Source organism: Alligator sinensis, unplaced genomic scaffold (genome assembly GCF_000455745.1).
Source record: "Alligator sinensis unplaced genomic scaffold, ASM45574v1 scaffold832_1, whole genome shotgun sequence".
Lineage (NCBI taxonomy): Eukaryota > Metazoa > Chordata > Crocodylia > Alligatoridae > Alligator > Alligator sinensis.
The window spans coordinates 527,509-543,240 of NW_005842057.1; the positions used below are offsets into that span (position 1 = coordinate 527,509).

A 15,732-nucleotide genomic window follows, 5' to 3' on the forward strand; every position below is an offset into this window, starting at 1 on the left:
TGTACTTTACCATACTCACATGTATTCATGTAATTAGAGTAGCCCCACTTGATCGTGTTTATTTTTGCTCTTCCAGTTTGCGTGTGCAGGTAGTTCAGGCATCTCCATGTTGACCAGTCTGTATCAGCCCCTCTGATAAAGTCTTTCTGGGGTTCCAGATCCATTTCAAGGCCTCTGGTTGCATGTAATCTTTCCTTCCATAACCTCAGTCACACCCTGTAGCTCTTGTGTCCAAGGGCACAACACTGGTCACAAAACTTTTTTTTTGCATTTGAAGCCATTTAGTTATTTCTGTGTGACCATAGAGTGGATGCCTTGTGTCTTCTATCTACTGTGATCTTTCTTTTTGGCTCTCTCTCTTTCTTCTGATAACAGGTGGTGTAGAAACTACAGGCTGTCCATTGGTATTGGCATCCTGTTATTTCACAACATCTGTTGTTTATAACTGCGCCTAGTTTCTTGGCATGAACTGATCATTCCCATACTGGACATGCATACTGGACAGTGGAGTAACACAAGGCAATGGCAGTGGTTCATAATGGAACTGGGTTTGCTCTCCATGTTGAGGTGGCCAACTTCCATAGAATATCGTTACAGGCACTAACTTTCCCTTTCATCTTCTCTACATGTGCTTTGAAGGAAAGCTTTCAGTTCAGTGAAAACCCCAAGTACACAGATTTGGCTGATTAATCTGTACGAGTCCAACCCAGATGATGTTTAATTTCTGTTTGGCTTCTCTATGATGAAAGTGAAAGGCTGTGCCCTGTGTCTTTGTTGGGTTGGTACAAAACTGGTTCTTATTGTAATAATCTGAGAGGATACACAGTGGACATGTGAGTCTGTTCTCAAAAGTGGCAAAGTCCTTCTCTTGTGATGTGATGCATAGATCTTCAGCATATATGAAGCTTCTCATATTGCTCTGTATAGGTTGATCACTGGTATACATATTAACAAGGATGGGTGCCAGCACACTCCTGTGGGAGGCCATTTCATTGTCATCTCCAGCAGCTCTTTCTTACACAGTTCTACATAAAAACAATTATTCTCCAAAAGAGAATGAATGAGCTGCACTAGGTGGTAGTTTTATGTCATATCATAGACTTTGGCAAGTAGGCTTTGTTGGTTGACAGTGTCATATGCCGCTGATAAGTCTACAAACACAACACCTGTTATCTCTTTCTCGAGTCCATCTTCTATATGCTGAGTGATGTTTAGTATTTATCTACTGCAGGACTTGCCTGGTCTGGATCTGATTTGTTCAGATATTAGATGTTGTTTGAGATGAAGTAAGAGGTAATTGAAAATAAGGCATTTATAAAGATGGCACAAGAGTGACACTGGCCTGAAGTTCTCTGGATCAGAGACATCTTTTCCTGGCTTTAATATGGCTATTACACAGGTTTGTTGCCATAATTTTGGTATGCTAAGGGTTGATGAAAAATTGTTAAAAAGGTGTAATACCTATAACTTGGTGGCAGGATCAAAGTGCTTGATCTGCTCCATGCATATTTCAGGTCCAGCTACTTCGCCATTCTTCAAGTGACTTATTCTGACATTGAGTTCAGCCATTGTGTATGGCATGCTAAAATGATTTTCCTCCATATCAGTTTGCCATCTAATCCATATTTTACGCTGTTTATTCAGAGCTTTGCCATTGAGCAGAAGCTGATGAAGAACCTTGTTGCTTATGCTGTTGTGATATTGCTGTACTTTCTTCAGGTCATTACTCAGCTTACAAGTGGTTGACCATGCTTTCCTATTATTGTGGGTCTTAACTAAGTGTACATGGAACATATGGTATAGTAGGAACAAAAACATGTTGTTTAGATATGATGGTGATGGGCACATTAGATATTCCAAGACAGATGGTGGTTGTGCCCATATTACTAATAACACACAATCATTAACTCCTGGTTTGAAAATAGATCTTTTGATTATCAGGGTGTGTGGGCTGGGGCAGGATTCTGCTGCAGAGAATTCTGTTACAGAAGAGGTCCTAATACTACAATCCTTATAAGAGCAAATATGTCATTATTAAGGACCTACCAAATTCCCAATTTAGTGGATTTTGCAGATTTTGTGAATTCTGAGCAATGTGAGCAAAATCCATGGGGGGGGGGAAAAAAACTTAGTGCTGCGACAGCTCACCGGGAGGGGAATGGGGGGGGGGGGGGGAGGAGCCCCCAGAAGGGCCCACAAGATAGATAGCTACCACCCCTGCCCCTCACTGCTGATTGGCTGTGAGAGCTGCCTGCCATATGGCCCTGCCCCCTCTATGAGTCAGCAGTGCGGGGTGGAGCTGCATGACAGACACCCCTTGCAGCCAATTAGAGATGAGGGCCAGGGCCACCCAGACCCCTCACCAATCAGACATGAGGCCTGCGTTCTCCCTACAAAATTGTGGGGCAATTCCCATGAATTAGGTAGGCTCCTAGTCATTAGTGATTATTAGGATGTTTGCAGGGGAAGCAGTGCCAAAGAACCAATCAATGAATATTTTCTGTAGATACTCAGATGGTATTGGTTCACGTATTTTATGTTTCACAGAATTATGTACAGAAATGTTATATTGTACAACTATTTCAATTGTAATTCTTAAGCCTTTTGTAAACTGACTTTCAAAAACAAACACGCAATACAGGGTGCTAATACCATATTTACTCCAATACAAGATGAATATTTTTCCTCAGACTTGGGAAGAGAAAAGCCTCTTCTTAGAGTCAAGTATCAGTCTGGGGCAGGCAGCAACTCATTTCTGGCTTTGGGAGCAGACAGCAGGAAGGAACAGGGGGTGCGGGTGGGGGTGAGGGCATAAGGGGCAAGGGGTGGAGGGGAGGTGGTAGGGATAGTACAGGGTGAGGATAGGCACAAATAGAGGGGCAAATGGAGGCAGGCACTCAGGGCAGGTGGCAGGGTCCGGGCACAGGTACAGAGTGGGGGGAGGGATGGCAGGCAGCAGGGGGCAACTTAGCAGGGGCAGGAGGGTAAAGGGGAAGGTTTCAGGCATTAGGAGGGCAACATGTCATCAGCAAATGGTGGTGGGGCAGGCACCAGGGGAGCAAGGAAAGGGGAGTCCAGCGGGGAGGACAAGGGGTGGCAGGGGGTCTGACCCCTCACCATCCCCATCCCTACCACTGCTTTCCCATCAGAGCAGTGGGGAGACAAATTTAAGATTACCTCGTACTCACTAGATTGTATACATGGACAATTGTAACATATATAATTTTCTACTTATAGAATCTAATTATTGGGGGATCACTTTAAATTCAAAGTTGTTTTGGATTTGGATATATATGGTATTATGTGTGTGCATTTATTATGTAAAATACATAATTCTCTGGCACAGTGGCACTCTACAATAAAAGTAAGAGGCATTTGTATGGTAGACAGGGCTTTCAGGCTCCTAAGGCAAGCTTTAAGTGATGGAATGGGCTTCTCAGCTGGTAAGGTCCACAAATGTCATCAACTCGTGCTGTAAGAGGTGTTCACTTTAACCTGGCCTTTTCTAATATAAAAACATAGCAACATGTATACTTAAAACAAATAAAGAACCTTTCCAAAACAAACCACTCCACTGCACATACTTCTTTCATCAGCAGCATAATAGGCTGTAAAGTGGGAATTAATTACATTTATGGCCATTTTAGGGCCCATTTACATCACCAGATAAGGGGCTTTTGAATAAATGAAAATCAGCCCCTTGTGTGAGAGCTCTAATCAATTTAAACCCTCAGAAAACAGGCTGTTCTTCCACTCACCAATGCTTGTTTTTTCTACAAAAGCTGTTGAATAGGATGGAACTTATTGTTTGTTCTCATAAAAATGTTCTTGTACTTAACCTTTTTTATGTCTATTTTTGTGCTTTATTTCCACAGACTAAAACGGGTATTGCATTGTTATATGATGATGGATCTGAAAATGCCTATGACATCCGACTTAAGCTTACCAAAGAGGTACTAACAATTCAAAAACAAGATGTCATCTGTATTAGTGGAAGTGATTGCAGTGCAAATGTAAGTGCTTCTGTATTTATGTGCTTCCCAACTCTGTATTATATTTCATAGTAATCATAATATGAGGTTATCAGAATGTGAATTTTTTTGTCATAAAGCCCATATATAAGGAATGAACCATATTCATTTACCTTACAATGTACAAAGATATACACACACACACACACACACACACACACACACACACACACACACACACACACACACAGGGGCTGATCCAGGGGATGGGGAGGGGAAAGAAGGGCGGATGGCAATGGTACAGTTGCACCCAGCTTGATTCCTGATCCACCCAAACTTTAAAAAGAGCTGCCTGGGAGAGGCAGCAGTATTTCTTTCTAGGCAGTGCTGAGGGAGTCAATTGTCTTCAGGGCTTACTTTAATATATCTGGTTCCTGCTAATCTCAGGTGCTAATGACCCTTTCTCCTTTTTAATGATCTTTATGTATCATTAACTTATCCTTTATTCTGCAATTTTGGTGTCTGTTAGCCATTCCTAGTAGTATCTCTCTTCTGTTTCACAGCCCAAAAGATTTTTTTCAGTCCTAGCTAAAAACTAACTCAGGTGTGGTAACATTAACGCAGGTAAACGTTAGCGAATTTGGGTATATCCTGTAAGTTTGTAATACTCTATGAAGGATTAATAAAAAAATACATACCTAAACTATATTTACATAGCTTTTTCATTTCTGCCACAGTTAATATTTATAATCCTCTTTGTTCAATGCCATTCAAAAATAACCCAATACAAGTTTTTAGTATAAATTAGAAATGTTAATTAATGGCTTGAGAATATTGTTTATAGAGGAATTCAGTGGGACATGACCTGCTTTTTAAAATGTGAGAGAGTGTGCTATATCTTGTGATATGTTGAGGACCTCAGTGTCATTTTCTAGTTGGGAGATGGAAACAAATGCCTTAGGCAAAATTATCAGTTTGTGTAGACCTTCCATTTCACTGAGAGGCACAATATATAAATCTCTGACTGAGGAATGTTGCATCATCTGCTGGTAGTACCAATAAATTACATGTAAGCTGTGGTCACAATAAAATAAAATATATGATGTTTGTCTGCATAAACTTTTATGATGTGCCTGTCTCAATAACTTCTTATATGCAAATTATGAAAGGAAAGGGAACCCTTTCCCATTTCCTCATTTTTTTTCTTGTCTCTTTGTTTGTCTGTCTGTCTTTTGATTGAATCAATTCCTGGGTGTTATGTTCTAGATAGGAATATGTTGAACCACTCTCTGAACTGATTATTTGGATGGTGTGTATACAAAAATATGTTTTGCATCACTCTCTCAGTGCCTAGATTTGGTTTCATCCTGAATTTTTTGATGGAATTCAATATCACATTCAGAGGGCACACTATCACATTCAGAGGGCACACTATTACCTTTTTCTGCTTTGAGGGTACTGTGTGAGGTTCAGATAGAAAGATGATTTAAAGATCAAATTTAAAGATAAGAACCAAGGACTTGAAACAGATTTGGGAAAGAAGAGTCACTGTGGAGGTAAAATAGATGTGGTGTAGGTCAGAGTACTTTCATGGCCAGACCTAGTAGAACGGCTGGTAAGCCTGGAGGTGAGCAAGGCCCTTGTGTGCCCATCAGAGAGCTACTCCTATTTCTGGAAGCTGACATGTTGTTGCAGCTCTGAAGGACCTGGAGCTATCAGAAGCAATTCAGGTGGCAATTTGGTTTTGACTGGTAAAACTATACTTAGGTTAAAGCTCAGAAGATCTTAGATAACATGTTTCTTTTTACCATCAACTGAGATAGCTGGGAAGATCAGCTGACAATGCTAAATTGAAATTTCAGGTGTTGGTACGGAAGGAATTCCCCAGAGATGTCCCACAACACACCTGCTGCTGCTTGGACAAAGAGAGTCTGTAATTTTTTAATCCTTGGCCCAGATTACTAGGCTTGTCTATTTGAATGAAGCTTTCTCTAAGGAAGTAGCTAGAGCTGAGTTTGTTCCTTTATTTCCTTGGTGGGTTAGATTATTATTGTTCAGTGTTTTCTTTACATTGCTTTAATTGGATTTAATGTTTTCAATGCATTTAACAGCTGCATATTTCAGTGGTCTAGGGTCCTAGATATATTTTTGAAATAGACAAGCTATAAGTGAAAAAAGTTCTGAACATGCTATTCTATGATAGTTGGTTGCCTATTCCAACATTATTTTTCTGATGTTCAGCAGATGATCAGACACAGAAATCTAAATTGTAATACTCACATCAATTGCATTTCGATTGTCATTGCAAGGTATTGTGAGAATTCTTTCAAAAGGGACCCATCTTCCATCCATACAGGTTTCTTTTGCCAGTCCACACAGTATCAAAGTATGCTATGACCTTAAATTAAATAGATTACTTAATGTGGGTTCTTTACATTACATTTCGACATCCCTATAGAAAATCAATGAACTCTGGTGAGAAAAAAAACAGAATAAAAACATTCTTTCTTAAACTGGGATAGTAAAGGCAGTATCTGAAAAGCAAATATTATTGCGTAAACCCTTTCAACTTCTAGAACTCGGGAGAAATTATAGGACTCTCAAGATTAAAAAGACTACAAATTTAAGTACAAAGAGGAATGAAAATTTTCATTGAGTATAAACTATTAGTAAAATAGGTACAGACAGTTAACCTGAAATTAGGCTGAAAAAATAAGATGGCATTTTGGCAACTTGTATGACAATTTTGATGTTTTCTACAAGCTGCTATCTAAGAAAAGATGAATGTTAGACACAACAGAATGGCAAAGAATTGGACCTGTCTCTTCCTGTAGCATTCATATATGCATATACAATTATACACACACACACACACACACACACACACACACACACACACACACACAGATATTTATATATATGGGCACTTTAAAGATGATTTTATAACCAGCCTAGGCAACTTATTATCTTAAAGTTTTTATCTTTTTCAACTTTTGTCCCAAACCTAAACTTTGTATGCTGTTACTCATAATTAATCTGTACTTTTATGTCTAGGTACTCCTACACCCCCTTCACCACAGTGTATCCCGAGTTCAGAAAAAATATTGATTGCTTACTTTTTTTTTTCTGTTTTCCCTTCCAAGCATGAAGAGTTTAATTCCTGATTATGGGTTTTGAATTTGCTGTTTACATTTGGATGAGCATGTGAAAAAACAGTGTAAGAAGTTAGTCAACTTTCCTGGTGATCTAAAAGATAACAGTAGCCAGCAGAAAGTGTTTTTAAAGTCACTGCTCAAGTTGAGCTTTACTTCTTACTCAGTTTCCAAGGACAGTGTCAACAGAGGAGTAAAGGTAGAGTGTCTGTTCATTGATCAAGGAAGTGGTGCTCAATCCCTGACCCTCAGAACAGACGTGACCTGCAGAGTTGTATTATCCATCCCGTGGGTCAGGAATTTTGATGAGGGAGTAGTAGCAGCATTAATTGCTTCTCCCCTGCTGGCAAACTTCCAGATCTGTGGGAAACCCTGCAGGCTGGACAGTGTGGCCCCATATACCAGATTGTGCCAACACACCAGATCACACCAATAGACTGACCCCACTTATAGGTCCTGCTGGTGGACAGGCTCTGCACCATTCATTTGGTCTGTGGGAGCATATAGGTTGAGTATCACTACTGTAGAGCAGGGGACAGCAAACGGTTCAAGTCATGGGGCAAAACAACCCAGCTTCAGTCTGAGACAGGCCGGGAGGCTTCAGCAGCTTGATGAGCCTGCTGGGATGTGAGCATAGCTTCCAGCTGGCGGGGAGCTGCACTGGGGCCAGGCAGCTGGAGCCATGTTCATGCTGCCACCACCACTGAACCAGTCAACAGGCTGTAGGTTGTTGACCCCTGCTCTGGAGAGAATACATGCATAGGAGAGACAAGAATGTATCCCCAGAAAGGTCTAGACAGAGACTAAGATAGCTATTGGCCCAGTCTAAGACTTTTCTGACATCTTTGATGGAAGTGTTTTTGTTCGAAAAAAGAAAGAAAAAAGAAAGAAAAGTAAAAATATTAAAAGAACAAGTAATTAAATGTTCCTCTGTGGCTATGTAAATAGCAACACCTGGTTAAAAGAAAGTTCTGCCTTCTGATACTCAGACATCCAAAAAGAAGGGGGAAAACTACATCATTTAACCCTCTGTTGTTTAGTTTTCCCTATGTCTGAGGAGTTGATTTAGACATCCAAGAAACAGAAATCAAATAATACCTTAGGGCATGTTTTTACATATCTTAGCTTATTACTGCTGTCAGTTTTTGAAAATGGTTCACCAAAGTTTGGACCACCAAAAAATAACATTTATTGCTTATAAATAACATTGTTATTTCAGCTTTAAGCAGTTGTATGAGCAGTAGGGAATGTAATTGAGCTTCCCTCCAGCTCCAGCTCAGGCAGTGGGAAGGTCTGAAGAGTGGTGGCGGAGTGGTGGAGCAGAAGCAGGAGGCAGTGGTTTGCTGCAGCTTGGGCAGATAGCAACAAAATGAGGGAACATCTCCCCACAGCAATAGTAAATCTCTAGCTCCAGTCTTGGCTTCTATGCTACTGCTACTGCACTGTCCACCCCACTGCAGGAGCCGTAACAGCCACAAAGAAGATGCGGAGGTGGGGCAGGGAGATAAAGGAAGGGAGGGCAAAGTGCCTCCATTGGTCCATTCTGCCCCTTCCTGCCCTTTAGGCAGTACCCAGTGTTCATGTCCTGATCACCCACCCATCCTTACGCTACTGGTACCATGAAAGTTTGTCAAGGTTATAAAGTACAATAATATAATTTAGATAGGTGGTGATGTTGAGGATCAAACTTCCAAAAAGTACAACAGAAAGACCAAGCCATTTGGTATTCCAGTATAAAGAGGTCACTCATGGATTTCACTTTGTATCATTGTGTTTCATCTTCAAACTCTCCAGAGCGTAATACAACTCAGTAACCCATGTTTTTTATTGCATGCCACTCTATAACAGTTCAATATTAACTGTAAAACATGTTACAGGATGTTTTCTCCATTTATAGAAAACACATTTCATCCTGTACATCTCTTGTGAGTTGTCAGCAGGGTTTGAAATCTAGGCATTTTAGATAGCCCATGAAGCTCTCTACCACTTGAGTTCTGTAAACTACCTGCTTGACACAATTAATAGAGGGTTTTTTCTCTCCACTTGTTGCTTTCCCACACTATTTTTCTAGTAGTAGCAAAATTTGGTGTCAGCATTCCTGGGTTCTTTTCCTGGCACTGAGAAAGAACTATGTCAAATAAGCTAGTCCGATGATTATAGGTAGGATATTCAATGCCACAGTTTTGGCCATTAATCCAAATGTGTGCATAAGATTTGGGTGCCCCACATCAAGAATCAAGAATTGATCTACTTCCTAGTTTTTTTCTGAAGTAACTTTGTGTTCTCTTTCATCTACCTTAATTAGAAATGGCAGGGTGATATTTTACTGGCTTTCTAAGGATGGGTATGAGCTTTTGCTCAATAAGGGCTGTGAGACCTGGGCAAATATAACTTCAGTGAGAAATGTGAAGAACTTTACTCATGGTTTCCTGATTCCCAGCTGAGCAGGCTTCCCTCTACAGCAATTATCACAATCTGCAACTATGCTCTGCACCAATACCCCCTTCTACCAAACCAGAGTTCTCCAATTTTATGGAAGTCACATATTGAAAGAATAGAGATCACATGGTTCATCTGCCCATGAAGTTTAAACTCACAGTGATAACTACAACAGATAATGAACAGGTAAAAAATATTTTGTCCTTGGGGAGAGTTAATTATTTATTTTCTTTTGCTGTTTAGTTAATTTGTCCCTTCATCTATATATCAGTATTTCTTCTCCTGCATAGATATTATAGAGTCTGGTTCAATTCTCCCTTCTTTTATGTGTTTCCTTTCTCTTTGTGCCATCCTCTGTGCTCTTCTGAATATTTTCCCAGCTGGTGGCCGTAGTTGAAAAACCAGCTTTAAACTTTATCCTGCTTCCTCCTCTTCCTGCTACATAGCTTGTAATAGATCAAGATAAGGTCCTTCCAGTTCCTTTTTAGTGTTTTCAGGCTTCTCAAGTCCTTGGCTCAAATTGCTCTATGTCTGCTTACTCTTAGGGCCCTGCTCACAATTGGATTTTTCAGGGCTATACTTTCCTTCTGCTTGCTTCCTCTTGGCTTTCTATTTCTGGAAATAAATAGATAAAACATTCATGAGGTGTCCCTCTGGTACATGTGTAAGAAAATATGTATAATAATAATAATAATATGTAGTTCCATATAACACTTTACTTGGGTCAGGTTTACCTGCTATTATAGTTTACAGTAGATGGTACTGTCTACAACTGTTATGGCCTAGTGCTGCAGTTAAATAACCTGGCAACTTCTGGGGTGCCAATGTCTTTGGGCGGAAGAGCACCAGGGGGGTGGGGGTGGGGGCTACTAATTATAAGTCCAACTCATATGGCAAAGAGAGGAATGCTATGGGTTGCCTCTGCTGGTAGGAGATATTATTCTGTCTCATTGATCCACTATCATCTGTCTAAAGCTGGGCAGCCCCCAGCCAGTAAGGTGCTGATCCTCCATGGTCTGTTTGCTCTGATCTGTGCTTGAAGCCAAGATCACACTCAGAGCACATTGCATTACTGAATCAGACAAAAAGAAAGAGAGAAAATCAATACTCTGTAGTTCAACATAGAATGTTAGGACCGATGATCATGTGAATATTTCTGGTGCTTATAAGACAGCTGTAATAGATATGGAATTAAACAGGCTGAACATTAACATTGCAGCATTGCAAGAAACATGCCTGTCCTTGGATGACTCCTTAAAAGAACAATACATTCTTCTGTCAAGGGAAAGTTCCTGGATATGCATAAGAACACGGCTGTTAAAAAATCTTCCCAAAATGATTGTGCACTTCCAGGAATTGATTCCTTTTATCAAGGCCAAAAACCTGCTATGTTAAATCACAAGAAGAATGCCTCAGATGGAACTTTGAAGGAAATGAGGAAAGCAAGGAGTGCTGTCTAATGAATCTCAAATGTAAAATTATTCAACCGTTAATGCTTTAAAGTTAAGACTAAAGTGCAGAAAGCTTTGATTTGTGAACTATTTGCTAATGATACTGCCCTGATAACCCACACAGAGAGTGATTTTTCAAAGCCTCATCAATTCATTTATGGCTATCAAGAGTTTGGTCTTACAATCAGCATCACAATGACCAGTGTCATAGGTTATAACACTTATTCACCACCAGCGATCACAATAGGTGAAAATGTATTGGATGTTGTGAGTAATTTACGTACTTTAGCTCCATTGTTACCAACAAGTTGTCAAATGAGGCTGAACTGAATAACCATATTGGCAAAACATCAGGTATCATGAGAATGTTGAGAAAATGAGCATGGAATAACAACAAACTGTCTTAAAACCAAGATCAGTGTATATCATGTCATCAACACTAGTGTTCCCTCTAAGCTGTGTGGTGTGTGTGGCTGTGCAGGCGTGCAGCTTAGGCGGCACACTGATCAACACCCATTAGAATGGCAGTGAATCCTGAACCTCATACTTTACTCAAGAAAAGCACCTCAACAGCCTCTACATATCTTGCCTTTGCTGCACTCTAGGAATTTCCTGGTGGGACAGAGTTGCTAATGCTGAGATCTTGTAATGTGCCAACATTCAAAGCATCCATTCACTTGTTAGCCAACGTTGACTTTGATGGCTTGGTCATATGTGGAGAATGGATGATGGCCATATACCTAAGGATCTCTTTTATGGAGAACTCTTTTACAGAAAGACCATGTGGACATCCTTATTTCTTGTTCAAAGATGCTTGCAAGAGAGATATGAATGTGATGAACATTGAGCCAAACAATTGGGAGAAGATTGCTGAGGATCAAAATGATTGGAAACAGTCAATTAAGCATGGAATGAAGGCTTTTGAAGAAAAAGCCCAACATGCAGAGAAAAGAAGAAACATTAGGAAGAACCCATACCACGTACATAATTGTTTGACATTAACTTCAAATGAGATAAGTGAAAAATAGACTGTCATTCAAGAATTGGGCCCTACAGTCACACTCACAGATGTTCAGTGGGCTGATACCTCACTCAGTGCAATTCTATCATCTTGATATCTACTACAGATAACTGATATGCATCTCAGCATACACTCTCCCCAGAAGCAAAAAACAATATATAAAGACATGGTCCCTGCCATGTTAGCTTACATAGTGATATATGAGTGAGATAGGCAGGGAAAAAGGCACACATCATATATGTCTATAATTATATCAAACATATTATTTAATTAACAAAAATGTCAACAATATGAAAAATCTCTAACTGCCCACTCATCCTAGCTACTATTAATCAGCCAATTTCTCAGAGGAGTTTCTGAAGAGGTAGGTCTGGAAGAAGGTAAAGAAATCTCATGGGTGATTTTAAGGGTAGTGACATTTAACATTTTTCCAGACCTGTTTGCTTACTAAAAGTCAAAAGTTTGCCTGGAATTAAAAAAAAAACAAAATTCAGTCTCAAATATGTTTGCTCATATTCAGCGTATGGCCCACTGTGGCTCTTTCCTCTTCCCCCATCCTGCGACTCCCCCCCACCTCCAGTACTTTTCTTCAATACTGCAGCTTATCCAGTCATTCCACAGTCTATGTGTATTCCATCCCAAGTGTAGACTTTTGAATGTGTCGTAATTTAATTCTATCTGATTCTGAACCATGTATCCAGGTCTATCCAGAAAGAGAACACACCAACTGTTGATGCTTCCTAAGCCTGACAAATGGTATTTATTCCCAAAACTTGCAAAGAAGTTTTCCAAGTGTTTGAATTGGATTAATAAAAGATATCAGAGTTACCAAAGAACTTTGTCCAGTTTATCAAGCACATTCTGAATCCAGAGTGTCTACAACTCCACCCAACTTGATGTCATCTGCAAACTTGCTAAGTGTGTATTCAATCTCATCCTCCAAATATATTAAATAAGTTATTAATGCTGGACCCAACAGATCACTGGGGAACGCCCATTTGATACCTCCTCTCAACTAAACATTAAACCACTGATGACAACTTGTTGAGCACAATGATCCAGCCAGTTATGTATTATCCACTTTCCAGTACTTCCATCTCATCTGTCTTTCCTTAGTTTGCCAATGAAAATGTTATGGGAGATGGTGTCAGAAGCCTTGTAAAGTCAAAGAATACCACATCCACAGCTTTCTGCTAATCACAGAGCTTGTCACTTTGTCATGGAAAGATATCAAGTGTGCTCAAGCATAACTGAATATTTTATTAGATCAACCCACATAGTTGGAGAAAAGTTATTAAGCAAGCTTTTGGGTTCAAAAACCCTTCGTCAGGCTGACGAAGAGTTTTTGAACCCAAAAGCTTGCTTAATAACTTTTCTTCAACTATTTGGGTTGGTCTAATAAAAGATATCAAATTCACCCAAGGAACCTTGTCTGCCTATGTCCTTAGACCAACACGGCTACAACCTAAACCCCTCAAGCATGACTTGCATTTGAAGATTCAGACTTCTCTGTCAAAAAATCACTCCTTTGCGAGGGTAGAGCCATAGAACAATCTAAGTTATTCATCCTACAGTGCAATTTTGATGGCTCTTATAAGCTGTCTGAAATGCACTGCTTTATGCCCTAGGACATAGTGAGGCTTGCACAGTCAGTGTTCAATATTTCCATACCCTGAGGTTCTTAGTTGTATTCAGACTGTACACCTCATTCTGTCATTGTGGGGATATGATTACATTGAGACAATGGAATTCTGGCAGATGACAAAGGAAAAGTTAGGGCAGGTGTTGGCAGCTAAGAAAAAGGTAAGAAATGTACTTAATCAGGGTAAGTTTAGACATCTAGGAAGGCATTTAAGGTGGAGAGAAATGTAGCTTTACTCAGGAGGAGAAGAGGTCAGAGTTGTAAGAGTGACCTAGGATTCGTTACCACACATGAAGTAGCTGAAGCTATGATAATAGATGTGATTACCCAGTGATAAGTAAAATGGATTATGTAGAAGAGAAAAGAATATATCTATGAGAGATGCCAAAAGGGTAGAGAACTTGCTACAAAAGATTCAGCAATATTCTAATCTACAGAAATGGTTGCCACACTTCACAAAGTGTTCTACTAGCTGTGATTGTTTTTACTTTTTCTTGAAAGTGTATTTTCAGTACATAGCTAAAATAAAAAACTAAAACAATTTTGATTCTATTAATCGTTAATGTGAATAAAATAATCCTTTCACTTTTGTCTTCAAAAAGGATATGATTTCCTTTCTTGCTCTCTGTAGGGACTTTTTAATTAAGGTTATCTGCAAGACCACGACGGTGCTTTTGATGATGAAGAAGGTCCCTTCTAGACTTACATAGCTGTCTGAAGCCATGAAATTTCACAACATAGTCATGCCAAGTTTCTTAAGCAAGGCATAATTTATTGGTTTGAAACAAAGTTAAATTGCAAATTTACAGTGGTGGCAAGTTGTTTATTTCTTTTTTGTTCCATGTTGCCAGACAAAATTGAACCTGCCTTGGCAGTAGATACTAGGCAGTACTATAAAATCATTCATAGGATCATTGATAAATAGGCCTGGAAGGTGTCTAAACTTGCCCAACCCCCTGGTAAAGGCAGAATCATCCCTGTCTAAAATGACTTCATCCAAGTGTTTGCTTAACTTCCAAGGATGGATACTCCACGACCTGTTTAGGTATTAGCTTGCTTAATAACTATTGTCCAACTATTTGGGTTGGTCTAATAAAAGATATCAAATTCACCCAAGGAACCTTGTCTGCCAACTGAGTTCCTTACACCTACACGAAAAAGTCCCTTAGAGCAGAATGTTTCACATTGTTTTAACCGAGTCCTAGATTTAATTAGAAGCAGTTTGCCTATCTAACCCCCACCCCTAAAATGTTATTGAGGGTTGTTATTCATAAAATCATAGAAGAGTAGAGAAGGAATGACCCTAGATACATCATCTATTCCAACCCCCTGCCTGAGGCATCCCAAACAAAACCGTCCTATAAAAATCCATAATCCAAAATCCATAATCTAACCTTTTAGTAAAACTACCATCTATCCTGATGCACACAAGACATAACACCCTAACCTGCCTCAGGTCAAGTAGGGGGACCATTGCAGCAAACATCCTGTATTAAATAGTTGTTAATATACACTCAAGAGATCCTAGATAGAGGGCCATGTCCTTGCTACACAGAAAGTGAAAAACACAAAATTACAGTAGACACCCAAGGAACCTTGTCTGCCTATATCCTTAGACCAACACGGCTACAACCTAAACCCCTGCAACATGGAAGATATTGAATTCAGCCGTCTGAAATGGAAACTGTACAACATGAAAAAGAAAGAAGCCAGACTCAACAGCGACATATATTTTCTAAGCCTTTGCAAGAAACACAACTTCATTCCCCGAGGACTAAACATCTACAATCCCCTGACTACTACACACAACTCCAAATATGCTGCACAGCTATGCAGAAGAACTTCAGAGAAAATTAGAAATCATCTACTTCACCTACTCTACTCCAAAAGAGACCAACTCAGGAAGGAAATTGTCATACACTACAACAACTTAAAAGATAGAAATCCATGCATGTTCCCTGACAATATACAGCGGATACAAAGAGACTACGAAAAAGTTTCTACAGCATTCATCCTACATAAAAAGAAGAAATGGAACAAATTACTCCAAGAACAA

At 39.7% G+C, this 15,732-nt stretch overlaps 1 protein-coding gene across 1 annotated transcript in view; it reads left to right on the forward strand.

The window, feature by feature from the left end:
- Positions 1-15,732, forward strand: part of SNTG2 (syntrophin gamma 2) — a 462,462-nt gene that overhangs the window by 113,771 nt on the left and 332,959 nt on the right. Inside the window, exon 4 of the mRNA XM_025203382.1 lies at positions 3,876-4,013. Coding sequence (XP_025059167.1) covers positions 3,876-4,013 — 138 coding nt within the window. The remainder of the gene's footprint in view (positions 1-3,875; positions 4,014-15,732) is intronic.